At 38.7% G+C, this 16,552-nt stretch overlaps 1 protein-coding gene across 1 annotated transcript; it reads left to right on the top strand.

The window, feature by feature from the left end:
- Positions 1-8,535: 8,535 nt before the first annotated feature.
- Positions 8,536-10,477, top strand: LOC147286312 (PKS-NRPS hybrid synthetase cheA-like). Its single transcript, XM_086240738.1, has 3 exons — positions 8,536-8,574; positions 9,147-9,233; positions 9,320-10,477. Exons 1-3 carry the CDS (start codon positions 8,536-8,538, stop codon positions 10,475-10,477), a joined length of 1,284 nt encoding a protein of 427 aa, XP_086096864.1.
- The last annotated feature ends 6,075 nt before the right edge of the window (positions 10,478-16,552 follow it).

Raw genomic sequence — 16,552 nt, 5'->3', positions numbered from 1 at the left:
GTGTTTTTAACAGGTTTTGAAGATTTTGGGTTAGTCCATTTTCAGGGGAGATTTTGCCGAATTTTCGGTAGGATTTTCCTTGATTTTGGATCCCACAGGACCTCTCCGGATTTCAGGGTGGAATCCAGGGGCGGTTCTGTCATTAATTGCTCCTAATCCAGTTCTATAATCTATACACAATCACTATATATGAAGTATATTAGATAATTCATAGGAATACCACAGTCAAATTGAATTCTCCTATGGAGAGCTCAATAATTATGAGTCGTAAGGAAAACTGAATAATAGAAAGTTAGAAACAAAGAAATTAAAACGGAATTAAAAATAAAAAATCACTCAAAAATGAAAAACTTAAATCTAAACAAAATTAAAATTTGACAATTGGAGTTCCAAATTCTGAAATCAAGAGATATTAATGTATTGGGGTTGTGGGAGAGAGAATGGAAAACATATAGCAAGTGGTTTTCAGAAGAAAAGTAAACAAAAGATTATATAAACCCTAAAATTTAAGAGAACGGGAAGAATTGATAATTAAAAAAGATAAGAAATTTATATGGATTTTTGTGCTCTTAAAGAGTGGAAGAACTTCAATAGAATAAAGAAGAAGAAGATGGAAAAAGAATAGCAGAAGAGAGAGGAAGAGGAAGAAGAACAAAAGAGAGACGAAGGAGAAGAACATAAGAGAAAAGAAGGTGTTGGGTGAAATAATGATGTAAATTGTTAAAACTAATGAGGACATTCTGGGCATTCCAAATATTTCATTAAACAAAACAACTGGTTCTGTGCAGCTTCTCCGCAAAGTGAATTTCAAAAGCATCTAAAAGGCTGCTTGTTAAAATCGCTACCAATGGCCTTGGGCTGTGATAAAAAGCTGGACTTTATTGTTTTACCAAACAGGTTTTGGAAAAAAGATTGTCAAAATAAGTGATTTTAAGCCTAAAAAAGCAAATGTTTGGGCCATAAATTTGCATTTACTATGACAAGATGATCGGAAAAGAGAATGGGTAAATTAGAGAAGCCGGCCTACATCTTTTAATTGAGTTTTCGGCAAGGAGGCCTAGGTGAGGAATAAAATCAAACACTTGGCGTGCGTTGTTGTCTTTGAACTAAGAGAGCTCAAAGGGGCTGCTATGGGGTCCCAAAATCACAAATTGCAATAGAGAAAATATGTTTCTAGCATGGTTGTGCTGCTAGGGGGATGTGAGCAAAAATGACTAAAGCATGGGCTGCTGCATAAAGAACATGTAGGTGGTTGGTTTGCTTGGCATAAGTGGGATAATATGATGAGTTTTTATAGCTGAGTTTGTCTCAATATATCCAAGGCCAGCAAATAATATGTATATATATATATATATATTTGGTTAATCAAGTGGCTTTAGTGGATAGATGGGCTTTGTTGTTGATTTGATATAGAGAGATCATTGAAGAGAAGGGGGCTGCAGTGATACCTGCGTGAAGTAAAGGAAATTTGAAAAGAATGGCTGCAGTGGTACTTCATGAAATTGAGGAGAGAGGGAGGAATGGTTGACTTCGTAAGTACCAAAGCCAATTGGATTTTGGCTACCCGTGTGTGTGGAGTGCACATATATATATATGTGTGTGTGTATGTACAATACAAAAGAAAGATGGCAGTAAGTGGCGTGGCCTTTTGTACTAATATATATATACAAAGTGAGGTACATACAGGGTGTTAAATTTCGAAGTTTTCGGCGAAATTTCGCTGAAAATTTCGATTTTTGGGGGTGTCGAAATCAAAACCCATATTTGCTAAATTTTCGAGATGATTTCGTAGAAATTATCGAAATTATCGAAATTTCGCCGAAATCGTCGAAATTTCGACGAAATTTTCGGCGGTGAGAATTTGAGATCTGGTTTTGGAGCTGGGTTTTTGCAGAAAAATGGAGAGGTGGCAGGGGGGAGATCGAGGGAGAAAGAGGGGTGGCGGCAGGGGGAGATCGAGGGAGAGAGAGGCGACGGCAGGGGGAGATCGAGGGAGAGAGGCGACGGCAGAGGGCGACGGGGCGAGGGCAGGGGGCGAGGGCAGAAGGGCGACGGGGCGAGGGCAGGGGGTGACGGGGAGACGGCGGGGGGAGATGCAGAGAGAGAGAGAGAAGATGAAGAAGAAATGAAGAAAACAGAGGGGATTTGCTGGAGCCTCGGGGGAAAAGAAAGGAAAGGGAAAGGAAGGAAAGAAAAAGAAGAAAAAAAAAAGAAAAAAAAAGGAAAAAAAAATAAAAAAGAGAAAAAAATTAAAAGGTTTAGGGTTGATTGGGGTTTGGGGCCTTTGGGTTAATTGTAAAGAAAAAAAATAGTTTGGGGTTTCGTTTGCCCGTTTTGGAGTTTCGTTTAGTTGTTTTTAAATCCTAAACTAGTAAACTATAATATATTTTTATATAAAAAATAATTTAAAGTATCCTAAAGGGCTTAAACCCTAGTATCATATATCATATTTATAAAACAAAATTTAAAAAACAGATTCACTTTTTAGCCCAAATTCCCAAAACACACTAATGACGTTTCACGTGTTTTATAAAAACATAACCCTAAAAAAAGTGAAAACACTGGATACACTTTTTACGCCTTTCTACTTGACGTAGTCTCTCATCTTCGATCACTCTCAACGACGTTCTCTTCTCCATCAAACCAGGTATTACGAAAACCTTTTCTTAGTTCTTGATTCGTTCAAGTCTCTGTAAATCTCACTTGATGTGGTAGATTTTCATGAATCTTAGTGTTGGTTTGTCTTATTTGTCTCAATTAATAGTTTGTAAAATTTATTAAAGCCCTAATTTAAGAACAATAGGAATTGATCATCTATGTTTGTATCTGGGTTTAGTTTTCTGTTTATAATTTTTTTTTCTGCTAATCTTTGTTCATCTGACTTCCACTTTTTACTATAAAATATAGACATGCTTTATATTTCATACGACCTTCTTTTACTACCATTTGACATCAATATATATAGCTATTACCTACAATAATGACGAAAAGATGAGCACATACTGTATGCATTTCCTCGTATATATGGTCTGCTAGAAAGTATATGTCATTCTTTTATAATCTAATTAAGTCTACGACTCTTTCTTTTTTATTTCTTCTTCTTGATGTTTCTTCTTTCTTTTTCAATTTTTTTTTCTAAGTATTGCATGTCTATGTAGCTTTGTATAGCTTCTTTTTGAGTCATTTTTGTTCTTGTTTCACTGTTATAAACACAGGCTGAATAAGCTTGTCAAACTTATATTTTCCTTATTGCCTCTTGTTATCATTATTTTTTTATATTAATTTTAGGGCAAATTACACGCAGGTACCTCAAGTATACACCCTTGTTCACTTGAGTACCCCAATAAAAAAAAGTTGCTCAGAGGTATCTCAACTACTGATTTTGTACACCCAGGTACCTCCGTCAACTATTTCGACGGAGAAGCCGTTAATTGCCTACGTGGCACACTGATAAACCTTTAAAATAATGCCACATGGACAAAAAAATTATAAAAAATGAAATAATTATTTAAAAATAACTAAAAAAATTAAAAACACAATAATTAAATTAAAAAAACAAAAAAATAAAGAAAAAATGGAGCACTGTTGCAGCACCCCTCCCTCCACCTCCCACCTCTCCCTCCGAGACCCACCCAACCCAGCCACAGACCCCTCCGACCCCAGCCACCCTGCCGCTAACCCCACCTTCAACGCCGCTAACCCACCCGACCACCCACCCACCCCCTCTCCTCTCTATCTGCCTCACACACACTCTCTCTCTCTCTCTCTCTCTCTCTCTCTCTCCGACCGAGCCACCCACCCCCTCTCTCCCCTCCCCTCTCCTTTCTCTCTTCCTCTCTCTCTTTCTCTCTCCCTGAAACCCCAACCCCGACCCTACCCGCCCCGCCCCGAGCTGAGCTCCACCCTCCTCGTTTAAATCTGAGAGAGAGTGAGAGAGAGAAATAGATAGAGCTGGTGGCCGGAGAGGGGAGGGAGGTGGGTGGGTCACTGGGTTGGGTGGCCGACGCGGGGGAGGAGGAGGGAGGAGGGCTCGGGGCTGGGGTTGGGCTGGGGTTTCGGGGGGAGAGAGAGAGAGAGAGAGTTAGAGAGAGAGAGAGAGAGAGAGAGAGAGAGAGAGAGAGAGAGAGAGAGAGAGAGAGGAAAGGGGCGAGGAAAGAGAGGGTGGGTGGCCAGGTGGGTCGGCGGCGTGGTGGCTGGGGTCGGTGACAAGGTGGCTGGGGTCGGAAGGGTGGGTGGCTAGGTTAGGTGGGTCTCGGAGGGAGGGGTGGGAGGCGAAAGGAGGAGGAAGAAGGGCTGCATTTTTTTAATAAAAATTTAATTATTGTGTTTTTTAATTTTTTTAGTTTTTTTAAATAATTATTTCATTTTTTAAAGTATATTTCATTTTTTATGATTTTTTTGTCCACATGGCATTTTTTTTACAGGTTTGTAGTGTGCCACGTAGGCAATTAACAGCCTCTCCGACGGAATAGTTGACGGAGGTACCTAGGTTTGCAAAATCAGTAGTTGAGGTACCTCTGAGCAACTTTTTATTATTGAGGTACTCAAGTGAACAAGGGTGTATACTTAAGGTACCTGCGTGTAATTTACCCTGAATTTTATATTATTAGTTTGCTATTCATTATTATTAGAGCAACATGGTAGTGTAACAGTTTCTTATGATTGTGATTTCAACACATATTAGGCTAACGTACTGTTTGGAATCAAATGCCAAAAATAAAGGCTCAATTCATTTGTAAATGAGTTCTAATGTCTGAAATAGAATATCAGACTTCCAAACTTGAGACAACAATTATGGGAACAAGTCAATTTTGGTCAATTAATGCATAATTAATTTAGAGAGATTTCTTCATTAGATTTGAGAGCTGATGTGTCTTGATTTTTCTTGCTTATTTGGTTAGATGTTGGTTTGGTTGCTGCATTGTATAATTGCCTTAAGCACTTTGTAGTGGACTCATTGTTCATTGTTTATGTTGTAGTTGCTGGGTATACTGTATTAAAATCTATGTTTCCTTTGTACCAAAAAAAAATCTCAGTATTTTTTTATAAATATTAATTATTTGTACCTAGTTTATGTGTGTGGTCTTCATTTAAGCTCAATTTACATGGGTGGTGAGTTATTTCGCATTGGTGCATGAATATTATATTTATAATAATGTAAGAGTCATCAAAATTTAGACACTAAATAATATCTCAATAGTATTTTATATGTTAGAAATAAACGAGTTAATTAGCGTGGAACATTGTATAGCAACAAAGAGCATTGTGATGATTTATCTCATAAAAGGAGACTTGAAACATCAGTCATTTAACAATGCTATATTTTAATTATTTTCTTTATATGTTTAAAATTATTAAAAAAAAAAACACAACAAACAAAAAAAATAAAAAATTATAATTAAAATATAAATTTTTTGAAGTGACTATATTGCCCCTAACTTTTGTTGGCAATTTTAACAGAAATTCATTTTGGTACCTATTAGATACAAAATAAAAGTTTAGGTACTCAATTGGGACAAATAAAAGTTTAGGTACCACATTAAGATAATGGTCAAAGTTTAGGTACTAAATATGAAAATAAAAAACCCTTAGTTGTAGTTCTAAGTTTACCCTTACACATGTTTTCTAAACTTCATCTTCTTTCCAAAACAATTCCTTTTTAGTTCTATGACTCTTTCTCTCATCTAGATAACCAGCCAAATTTATTTACAGGGAAAAACACATCTTTATAGCCTCCCAACTCAACTATATTATTTTAGCCATTCCTACCAAACTCATCCCCAATTTTATATGTGATAAGATTCACCACAATAATTAAGTACAACGAGTCAGGACTTGGAAGCCACGTACAAGAGGGATCCCAACTATATAAGAGTACCATCATCTCAGTTCATACACCTAAAGGCAGAAAACAAACCTTCACCTTCTCTAGTTTTCTTTTATTTTTCTTGTCTTTTTTGTTGTTGTTGTTGTTGTGGATAACCAGTACTATAAACTGAACTAAACTCTATGGACAAAGAGCATCGTCACATGATAGGAGTGCATTTTGAACTTTTACATATTAGATCTACACAAAAATTTCTTGGTGGATACTCATTGGTAGTTGATGGTGTTTACCTCCTCAAAATCCAAAACAACTAGAGAGCTCTTAAATCCGCATAGAGAAAACCTTGTATGAACCTCAGATAAGTAGCAAATATATGCTTTGGGTGTGAATTGGTTAGGTATTTGTATAAAAGAAAGAGGCCATTTTTAATGAAGATGAAGTTGTTTAGGAAAAGTCGACTAAGGGTAAATTAGAGATTTTAACTTGTACAATTATTTTAAAAAATATTACAAAAAAATAGAAGTGCAAGTGGAGAAAAATAGAGTGCCAAAATCGCTTCCCTTTAATTAAATTATTTTATTTTTCTTCTTTGACGGCTTGTCCAAAATCTCAAAATTAAAATCTAACATACAGCCTTTACAAAACTCACTCTACACCCTAAGAGAAGAAATACTCTTCAAATCAGGGAAAAACTTTATTATGAATTAAAAGGATTTTCTTATGAATTAAAAAGATTTTCTTATAAATTAAAAGGACTTTATTATGAATTAAAAGGATTTTTTTTATAAATTATTATGAATTAAAAAATTTTTCTTATAAATTATAAAACACCCCTGGTCTCTATCTAAAAACTATTTTTTTAAAGGACCTAAATCAAATTATCTCTTAATATTATACCCTAGGAGAGATAAACATACCGTCTAACAATACCCTTATATATTCGATTGGTTACACCATATAACGGTGTATCGGTTACATATTAAAAATTCTCCAATTTCATGTGTTATGCCACTGCACAGGCATATTTGCTCTTTGCTTACTTGAACTGCACTTTATTAAAATCCATGTAGAGGATCTTATAAATTTCCATTTGAGGTTTCTACTGACTTATAAGAAAATATGTAGTTTAAATCTTCTTATCCATTAGCTACTCTGTTCTAGTTTTTTAATTAAAAACATTATAGTTTATCCTTTATTCTCTTCTTGGGTTTCTCCAACCTATTTGATTCTCTGATTACCGTTAATTAATCAAATATATCGTCACTAGTTTATTGGCGTAAGGTTCTATTCCGGAGCAATTAAGTTGCGACTAGATCTAATTTTGTGGTCGTTGGATCATATTGAATGGCCAAGATCTAATTTTGAAACAACCTGATTTGTACAATGCCCCACTTCTAACACGTACGACAAAAGCCAAAGTGTCAAATGGAAGGAATAACTTACCTGAAACGTGGTATCCCCCTCTCTCTCTCTCTCTCTATCTCTCTCCTCTTTTTTATTTTTATTTTCCCTCTCTCTCTCTCTCTCTCTCTCTCTCTCTCTCTCTCTCTCTCTCTCTCTCTCTCTCTCCTCTCCTTCTGCTCTCTTTCTCTCATTACCGTTACACAAGCCTGCCCCTATCACATCACAGGGGCAGGCAAGTTATTCTCCAAATGGAAGACTTTCTCCCTCTTGTTTGTTTCATTTCTTCTTTCTTTTCCCATCCAAATCTGAAAGCCAAATCAGAGCTCAAGTAGCAGCGTGACAAAGTTTTTTTTTTTTTTTTTTTTCTATTTTTTGTTCATTATCATATACCCAGATTTTGACATACTCAAGCCAAGTCAAAGCACTACAGATGTTTTTATTCTCAAATTCAGATAGTGGGTTTGAGTATTTTGAATGGGACTCCATATGGGTTATTCTAAAATTCATGTTTGGATTTATTCTGAAATTTATGTTTGGTTTTTTTGCTCCTTTTTTTTTTTTTCTTTTTATATAAATTCGAGATGATTTTGTTTTCAGGTGGAGATTAGAGCAGATATTGAATTTAGAAATTAGATTAATTTGAAGAATAACAAGTGTTCATCTTTTTGTGGAGGATTGTTTTAGACTAGGGGTCGTCATTGAGTCGGGCTGGGTCGGCCTGGCCCATATTTAATGGGCTTGGGCCGTGTCGGGCTGGGCTTTTAGATATCTAAAGCCTACAGCTCGCCCACGAGCGCAAGTCATTCTAGCTTGAACAAGCCGAGACGGGTCGACCTTTAAGTGGCATGCCGAGCCTTTTACTTTTTAGGGGCGGCTATTCCGACCACCCTGTTCTACTTAGTTGACCACCCTAAATTGAATTTAGTAAAAGACATATATACCCTATAGCAAAATGACCATAAAGGACATCTAATATTTGGGATAAAATTTTTCTCCCAACACCCCCTACCATCTTCAACCACCAGCTGAGAGGAGCACCATCATCTTCACCACCATCTTCAACCTTCCACCACCACCATCTTCAACCTTCATCTTCCACCTTCCACCAACACCATCATCAACCTTCCACCCTAGATATAGATTGTTGTTTTAAACAATCCCACCCGCTGGCTCCACCCACGTGTACCACCATCATCAAACAACACTCCACTCTCTTCTACCACCACCACCATCTTCAACCAACCCTAGACATAGATTGTTTTTGTAAACAAATTCATTGTATCCAAATCACCTACTTTTGACAAATGGACAATCAGAACGACAATTTGGAGTCATCAAATGAAGTAAGTTTGAGTTTTTTTGGAGTTTTTTTGAATTTTTTCGAGGCTGAAAAACTGTGAGTTCGTGTTTTTATTCGGTAAACCAGTACCGAAATATACATTATATTTCGGTGGATGGTCACCGAATAAATGTACATATTTCGGTAGGTATCCACCGTTTATAAATGTAATGACAATTTTTTACACATTTGTTCGGTCGATGCCGGTCGAAATATGGCAATACATTCGGTGGTTTGTCACCGAAGTTTATACCACCGTTCGGCAGATATCCACCGAATGAATAACGTATAGTTTTTTAAATAGTTTTATTCGGTAGGTAGTTGTCGAAATATATTGGTATATTCGGTACTTAGCCACCGAATATATATGGTTTATTCGGTGGATTCCCGTCGAATACTGGGACATAACTACTTTTTTTCCCGAATGACCAACGTATAATTGTTTCATTCGGTAGTCAATTGTCGAACTTTGTTTACATATTCGGTACTTAGCCACCGAATATATGTGATATTTTCGGTGGCTTCCCGTCGAATACTGGGACAAAAATTAATTTTTTTTTTTTTTTTGCTGAATAGGAGCAGCAAGTGGATGCTTCCACCGAACTCAGTATAGTTGAAGGAAGGTGCAATTTTGACTACACCAATGAATTCACAACAGCGGAGGTAAACATTGTTTGTATGGCCGGGAATTATGATTTATGCATACCTAAATATGAATTGTAAATAATATATATAATTATCATGTGTAGGTGTTTCAAAGTAGGGATTCAATGGTTTGTTGGATTCGTGCACAAGGAAAAAGGAACAACATGGTAATTGTCATTAGAAGGTCTGATGCAGGCGGGGTTCGTGGTAAGAGAGCTTGGATCAAATTTGCTTGTGAGAGAAATGGTCAATATGAGCCAAATAGATCAAGGAAGTCATCAAAGTCAGATTCAGGCGACCAAACATCCGATGCTGCTAGCCGTAAGCAACCGGTTTCTGATGACTCTAAGGACACCCGTTCGAAGAAATGTGGATGTCCATTCTCGTTGAAGGCGGTGAACACTGGATGTGGTGATCAATGGGAGTTGGAGGTTGCATGTGGAGTGCATAACCATGTAGTTTCAGAGTATATTGAAGGGCATTCATTCGCAGGCAGATTAACTGAAGAAGAGAATTCATTGTTAGTGGCTTTGTCCAAGACTTTGGTGAAACCGAAAGATATATTGAAGACCATAAAAAGTCAGAATCCACAGAATACATCAATCATCAAGACATTATACAATGCTAGGCAAAAACATAGGGTCATCGAAAGGGCCGGTAGATCAGAGATGCAAGTATTGCTAACTAAGCTGAGAGAACATAATTATGTTGAGTGGCATAGAAGTTTTGGTGATGTTGTGACTGACCTGTTTTGGACTCATCCTGAGAGTCTTGATATATTACGTGCATTTCCGCATATACTGATAATGGATTGCACTTATAAGACTAATAGGTACCGTTGGCCACTTTTTGAGATTGTGGGTGTGACTTCCACTAACATGACATTCTCTGTTGCATTCGCTTATATATGTTCTGAGAAGGAGGATAATTATACATGGGCTTTGGGTAGAGTACGGTCTTTATTGAATGATGACTGTCTTCCTAACGTGATTGTCACGGATCGGGAACTAGCACTCATGTCTGCAATCCCTAAAGTGTTTCCTAGTGCCAGACATTTATTGTGTAGATGGCACATTAGCAAAAATGTGTTGAAAAATTGCAGGAAGTTGTTTGGTACGGTTGACCATTGGGAGAAGTTTAATGCTGCCTGGAATTGTTTGGTTGGATCGAAGAGCGAGGATGAGTATGTGAGTCGTTTGCGTGACATGGAAACCAACTTTTGTTCATACGCCGGAGCTATTGAGTACATTAAGGATAGTTAGTTGATACCTTATAAGGAGAGGTTTGTGGCTGCATGGACAGATGCTTGTATGCACCTTGGTAACACCACTTCGAACAGGTAGTCTATTTTTGTTATCATTGACTTGTTATATGCTTAGACACACATACTAACTTCTTGTTACGAACAGGGCTGAAAGTGCACATTCAAGGTTAAAGAAGGAACTTGGCACTAGTCAGCTTAGTTTTGAGTTATCATGGCAGCATATTCATACATTGATAGAGTTGCAGCATACACACATTAAGGCATCATTTGAGAAAACCCGTTGTTTTATCCAACATAGTGTCAGGAAACATGAGGAGATGAAGGAATTGTTAGGCTATGTATCAGATACAGCATTGAATATAATTGGTTGTGAGATAAGGAGGTACCTTCACTAACTAACCTTCATTCTACGCATTAAACACTTATTTAGTTTGTACCAATAATTTATTCACTTCTTTCATATTGTACAGGGCTGAATGGATTGGAGGTGCCTTACCATGTGATTGCACCATTCGTCGGACACACGAGTTGCCATGTGCACATGAGATTTTGTCGTATAGACGACGTAACCGGCCTATTCCACTTGACTCCCTTCATCCTTATTGGAGAAAGTTGGATTACAATAGGGAACCGGAGGTCACAAAACTCTCAGATCCTCCAGTTAATGCCACAGTAGATAGACTAATAAAATGGATGGAAGAGCAAGATGCAGACACCCAGAAGCACATAAGTTTGAAGTTAGAAGAGCTTATGAATCCAAGTTCCACTACTCTGAGGGAACCACAAGTGAAGACCAAGACTAGGGGCCGCCCAAGTAAAGCTGAAACCTCTACTAGGCGTTTGCCATCCGCATTTGAGTACGTACTTTCCGGTTGTGACAGTCATTCACCCTCACCGTCCATTGGCAATGTTGGCTGTACCTCGCCAAAAAAGAAACTAAAAAAACTGGCCAACAAAGTGAAGACGAGTTCGCCCATTCCATTTGCTTAGCCACATCGGTATATAGACCAGTTTCAACCCATCATGAGACCGTACATTTCTGGTGTAACCGACGTCTTACCAGATGGTAATTGTGGATATAGAGTTGTAGCTGCAGCTATGGGATTTGGAGTGGATGCTTGGCGAAAGGTACGCACAGACTTATCCAGGACACTGCTACATACACCGGCTTTGTTTGAGTCAGTTTTCCATGTGCGCGAGCGAGTTATGGAGTTTCAGAGGGTACTTGACTATTTTGATGACACCCCTGCACCCAGAGATCATTGGATGACTATGCCCGAGATGGGATATATTATCGCCACATGTTATGGTGTAACCGTGATCCATTTATGTAGATCGTTATGCCTTACGTGTCTCCCACTATATGCACACTCAGAAGCACATCAGGACGTTGAGCTCTGTGATATTTGCATTGGTTTTGTCAACGGTGATCATTTTGTACAGGTACGGCTATAAATTGTGTAATTGTAAATTTATAGTAGAAAAATTGTCATTGCTAAGTTATTCACTTAATTAATATGTGTAGGTACACTTGTCCCCGGGCCATCCTATGCCACCTATTTCAGATGATTGGCATAAACATGCCGACGCGTATGCCGCACGTGGTTGGTACATTGGATATCAAAATCGCCTTGAGGAGTTCAAGCGAATTAATGGTGACGTGCCTACGCCGGAAATTGTGTCTCTTGATAATGATTGAATTTCAACTTAATTAAATGTAGTGAATTTTTTTTAACCTTTATGGCGTACGTACCATGTATGTGGGATGATATTAACCTTTATTAGATCTTGACTCATGCATAATATTATCATAATATGTGGTGCTCTAATATTTGTTCGGATTGTTTTTATGCAATTTCAAAGTCACTAAATTAAGATGCTCCAATTTTAGCCAAAATAAAAAACAGAAGGTCCTAATTACAAATAACCCTCATAATTAGTCATTAACTTTTGGCCCTTGTGTTCATCAAAAAAACTTCTGAACATGAAAGCGGGTGATCACTGCCGAGTGCGGCGCTGGTAGGTCATGGTGCTGCTCAAGTGTGTGCCCTCCAAGATATGTTGTAGACTGTCAATCGCCCTGTAAAGGTGAGAGGGACGCCTTGTGGCCTCATCCTCGCCCAATGCCAAAATAGGGCGAGTGATATGCAACATACGGTCAACACAGTCCTGTAAGTAACAAAATCATATATAAGCAACAATTTATATACCATGTCAAAATATAAGCCAATTTGAGCCTAAATAAACAATTTTCACCACCAATTTCAAAATTTATGCCTTTGGATCCATACCCTGCCAAATCCTGGTGCCACGGTCCTGTGGGGGTCAAATGCAGTCCTCAGTGCTGGATTTTGGATGTACGGATGAGATACATAATGGAACTACTGGAGGTAGCCGTGAACGGTGTCAGATGGAGCCTTCACTGGTACACTGCGACTATCTTCAGACAATAAGTGGTCCGGCCACCTCTCCCACGTACTATCAAAGTACTCGTAAAAGGGATTGTACGATTGTGCATAAGCACCTCGTCCACCACACTGAGGAGCACGTAGTGCAGGGGGGATAGTTTGTACCCGTCCAAATTGCCTTAAGACTCTCTCCGGATAATATGGCTCCACAATGTCGAAACACTTGATCAATCCTGTGTAAAATGCCACATCTAGTAATGGATGATGTTGTCTACTGGATTTGTAGGGTTCCCATATAACCTGAAGAAAGAAAAAAAACCAAAATAAGTTAGTATCAAATAATTCATCCAAGAGCAACAAATGCAAAATTAAGTCTAATTTTTCATTATCACTATAAATATATACCTCATCCGCCTTCAAATCGTCAAGTCGTTGTCTCAGTTTCTGCACATCTTCACAAGTTGTCCCGGTATCTCTCCTCGGAGTCCATCGGAGCGCACGGGGGCTACTCTCTAAGTAGTTAATGTCATAGCCCGGACTAACAATATGGTGCATATGCTCATACACCCATGCCTCCAACAAGGTCATATATCCACACATTTGCTTAACCTTAGACCTAGAAGCAACACCTAACTGCCGATATAGGAAAGATAAGGCCCCTGCACCCCATGCATAATGGCTAGTGGTGTCGAGATTAGTAAGTAATCGTAGATACTGGACTTGTACCCTTGTGCCAGTCTTATCGGCAAAAAGGGTACATCCCAATAAGAACAATAAATAGGCTCTAGCAGCACACCTCACTAGCTCATCATCATCTGTATCACACACATGGCCAAACCTCGACCGTAACCACTCGAGACGCACATACTCACCAGAATAGTCATCCAACTCCGATGTGGCATCTGCCTCACTCACCCCTAAGTATGTTCTCAATAACAAATTTGATGCAATATGATCATGAGGGGGTGTAGAAAGTGATAAACCCACAACCGGAATTCCCAAAATGTTTGACACGTCATCTAGTGTGATGGTCATCTCACCGAATGACATATGGAAAGTATTAGTCTCAGGCTGCCACCTCTCAACAAAGGCTGAGACCACTACCTTATCAACAGTACGGTACGAGCATGACACCAGTGGTCCGAGCCCAGATCTAATCACATACCCCTTCACATTGTTATTATCATTTCTACTCCACAAGTCCCATGTGCGCAGCTTTGTTGTTTTGGACATGCATCTTAGGGGCTCACGTTCCTATTTTCAAAAACAAGCCACAAGTCAATTACAATATTGCAAACTATATAGTTATAAAATTTTAAATTATATAAGTCATTATGTTTAATCTCTAATACCTCATTTTTCCAAATGGAGGCAGCAATGTGACTGTTGAAGCTCCTAAGCAATGACATATCAGTGGGACCTCCAGGGAAAGGCCCATCTGGATCATTGTTGTCATCTTCCATTACATTCTCTTCCGGCTGGACATCATCCCCCCTCTCTTCGTAAATAGTTTTGCCCGTCCTCCTACGCCTCTCTGAAGCTGTAGGACGTGTTCGATCTTCATTTGCAGCACCACCTCTAGAAGATCTACTATCTCTACAAGTTTCGCCTCGAGCAGATTTACCTCTAGATGCTCCTCTCTTGTCCATACCTATATTCAAAAATTGAAATCATGTTTAGAATACAGAGAATATAAGTTATCATGAAATATAGAATAAGAGAAAAGTGTATGTAAAAATATTTTATATTCATGTCATTCGGCAGATGTCTACCGAAAATTTCAGATCTATTCGGTAGATGTCCACCGAAATATTAAGATCCATTCCGGCTGGACATCATCCCCCCTCTCTTCGTAAATAGTTTTGCCCGTCCTCCTACGCCTTTCTGAAGCTGTAGGACGTGTTCGATCTTCATTTGCAGCACCACCTCTAGAAGATCTACTACCTCTACAAGTTTCGCCTCGAGCAGATTTACCTCTAGATGCTCCTCTCTTGTCCATACCTATATTCAAAAATTGAAATCATGTTTAGAATACAGAGAATATAAGTTATCATGAAATATAGAATAAGAGAAAAGTGTATGTAAAAATATTTTATATTCATGTCATTCGGCAGATGTCTACCGAAAATTTCAGATCTATTCGGTAGATGTCCACCGAAATATTAAGATCCATTCGACAGACACCCACCGAACATATATCAATGTTTCGACAGATGCCCGTCGAATGGAACCAGTACCAGTTAAATCAATATATTCATTCGACAGAGACCCACCGAATGACATTTGATATTTCGGAGGATATCTACCGAATAAATGTAAATAATTCGGAACTGAACTACCGAATGAATTTGTAACACATTTCCAGCAAATTCTGTTCGGAAGTATACTGTCGAATATTTTGAAATAATTCGACAGTATACTTCCGAACAAGTTAAGAAATTTCGGTACACCAGTACCGAATGAAATTCGAAATCAGATCCTATTTTGCAGACACCCACTTTCAAAATCTCATTCTAATTTCTCTAAAATATCACATATCTGTGTAATTGGAAGGCCAAATATATATATTAATGCATTATACAACCCTAATGTAGGAGGGAGAGAGTGACAGAGAGTGAGTAAGGGAGAGTAAGAGGGAGAAAGCAACCACCTGAAATTGCAGAGGAGGAATCGGCGGTGGAGGGGAGGACCGGCGACGGCGGGGAGGAACGGCGACGGCGGGGAGGACCGGCGACAGCGGGGAGGACCGGCGACTGGTGACGTGTAGGCGGGGGTGGGGTCTGCGGGTAGGCCAGGGGGTGGGGTCTGCGGGTAGGCAAGGGTGGGGTATACTGGTGGGGTGTTTGTTTGGGTGGGGTAGGTGGGTTTAGATAGTAAAAATGATGTATTTTGTGAAATAAGGGGTATTTCTGTCATTTTAGGGTGGTTAACTCAGTAGAAATTAAAAAAATTATACAAGGGGGTGGTGAACTCAGCAAGGGTGGTCAACTCAGCACAAAATGGTGGTGTGCATAGCCCCCCCCTTACTTTTTCCCAACAATTGCATTTTCATCATATTCATCCATCCCAACCCACAATCCAGAATGATAGGACTTGAAACTCAAAGTGGCCCTGTGGGGTCCACACCTTTTAATGTGGCCCCACACTTTTTATTAACCGTTGTCTATTTACATTTTTGTAGTAGTGGTGTTCAATCCACCATGCTTAAGTGATGGCAAATAAACTCACGAACAGTTTAGGAGTTTAAATCCCTCGGTGTAGCAATGCCAAAACCATTACACACTAAAGCACCAAAATAAATCCAAAACAAATAGACGTACTCTCAACCATGTAGCACTAGGTTTTGAATGTAAAAGTAAGCAAAGTCAACAAACAAGTTTGCAAGTTCAACACCACCCCACACAAGTAATTACAAATGAGCAACCTAAAAGTTTAAGTTTGTCTCAATTGCAACACTTGAGTAACTAATACTAAGGTTAGTAAATTGCAAAACAAGTAGCACTTAAAATAAGTTTTCCTTGTGACATGCGAAAAATTAGTGGTGAAAAATCTGGGTTATGACACCAACCAATTAATTACTCCTAATTACTCCAACTCTTGGGGTTCTAGCTGAGTTAGACACATGTTAGATGCGTTAAAAACTCACTCGAACCTCAGATATATCA

The sequence above is a fragment of the Dryas octopetala genome, chromosome 4 (assembly GCF_963921425.1).
Source record: "Dryas octopetala chromosome 4, drDryOcto1.1, whole genome shotgun sequence".
Classification (NCBI taxonomy): domain Eukaryota; kingdom Viridiplantae; phylum Streptophyta; class Magnoliopsida; order Rosales; family Rosaceae; genus Dryas; species Dryas octopetala.
This window is presented reverse-complemented; position numbering and strand designations above follow the sequence as displayed.

Coding starts and splice junctions, on each gene's coding strand:
- LOC147286312 (XM_086240738.1), top strand. CDS start 8,536: ATGGACAATCAGAACGACAATTTGGAGTCATCAAATGAA. Junction 8,575..9,146: donor ATTTGGAGTCATCAAATGAA/GTAAGTTTGAGT, acceptor TTTGCTGAATAG/GAGCAGCAAGTGGATGCTTC. Junction 9,234..9,319: donor ATGAATTCACAACAGCGGAG/GTAAACATTGTT, acceptor TATCATGTGTAG/GTGTTTCAAAGTAGGGATTC.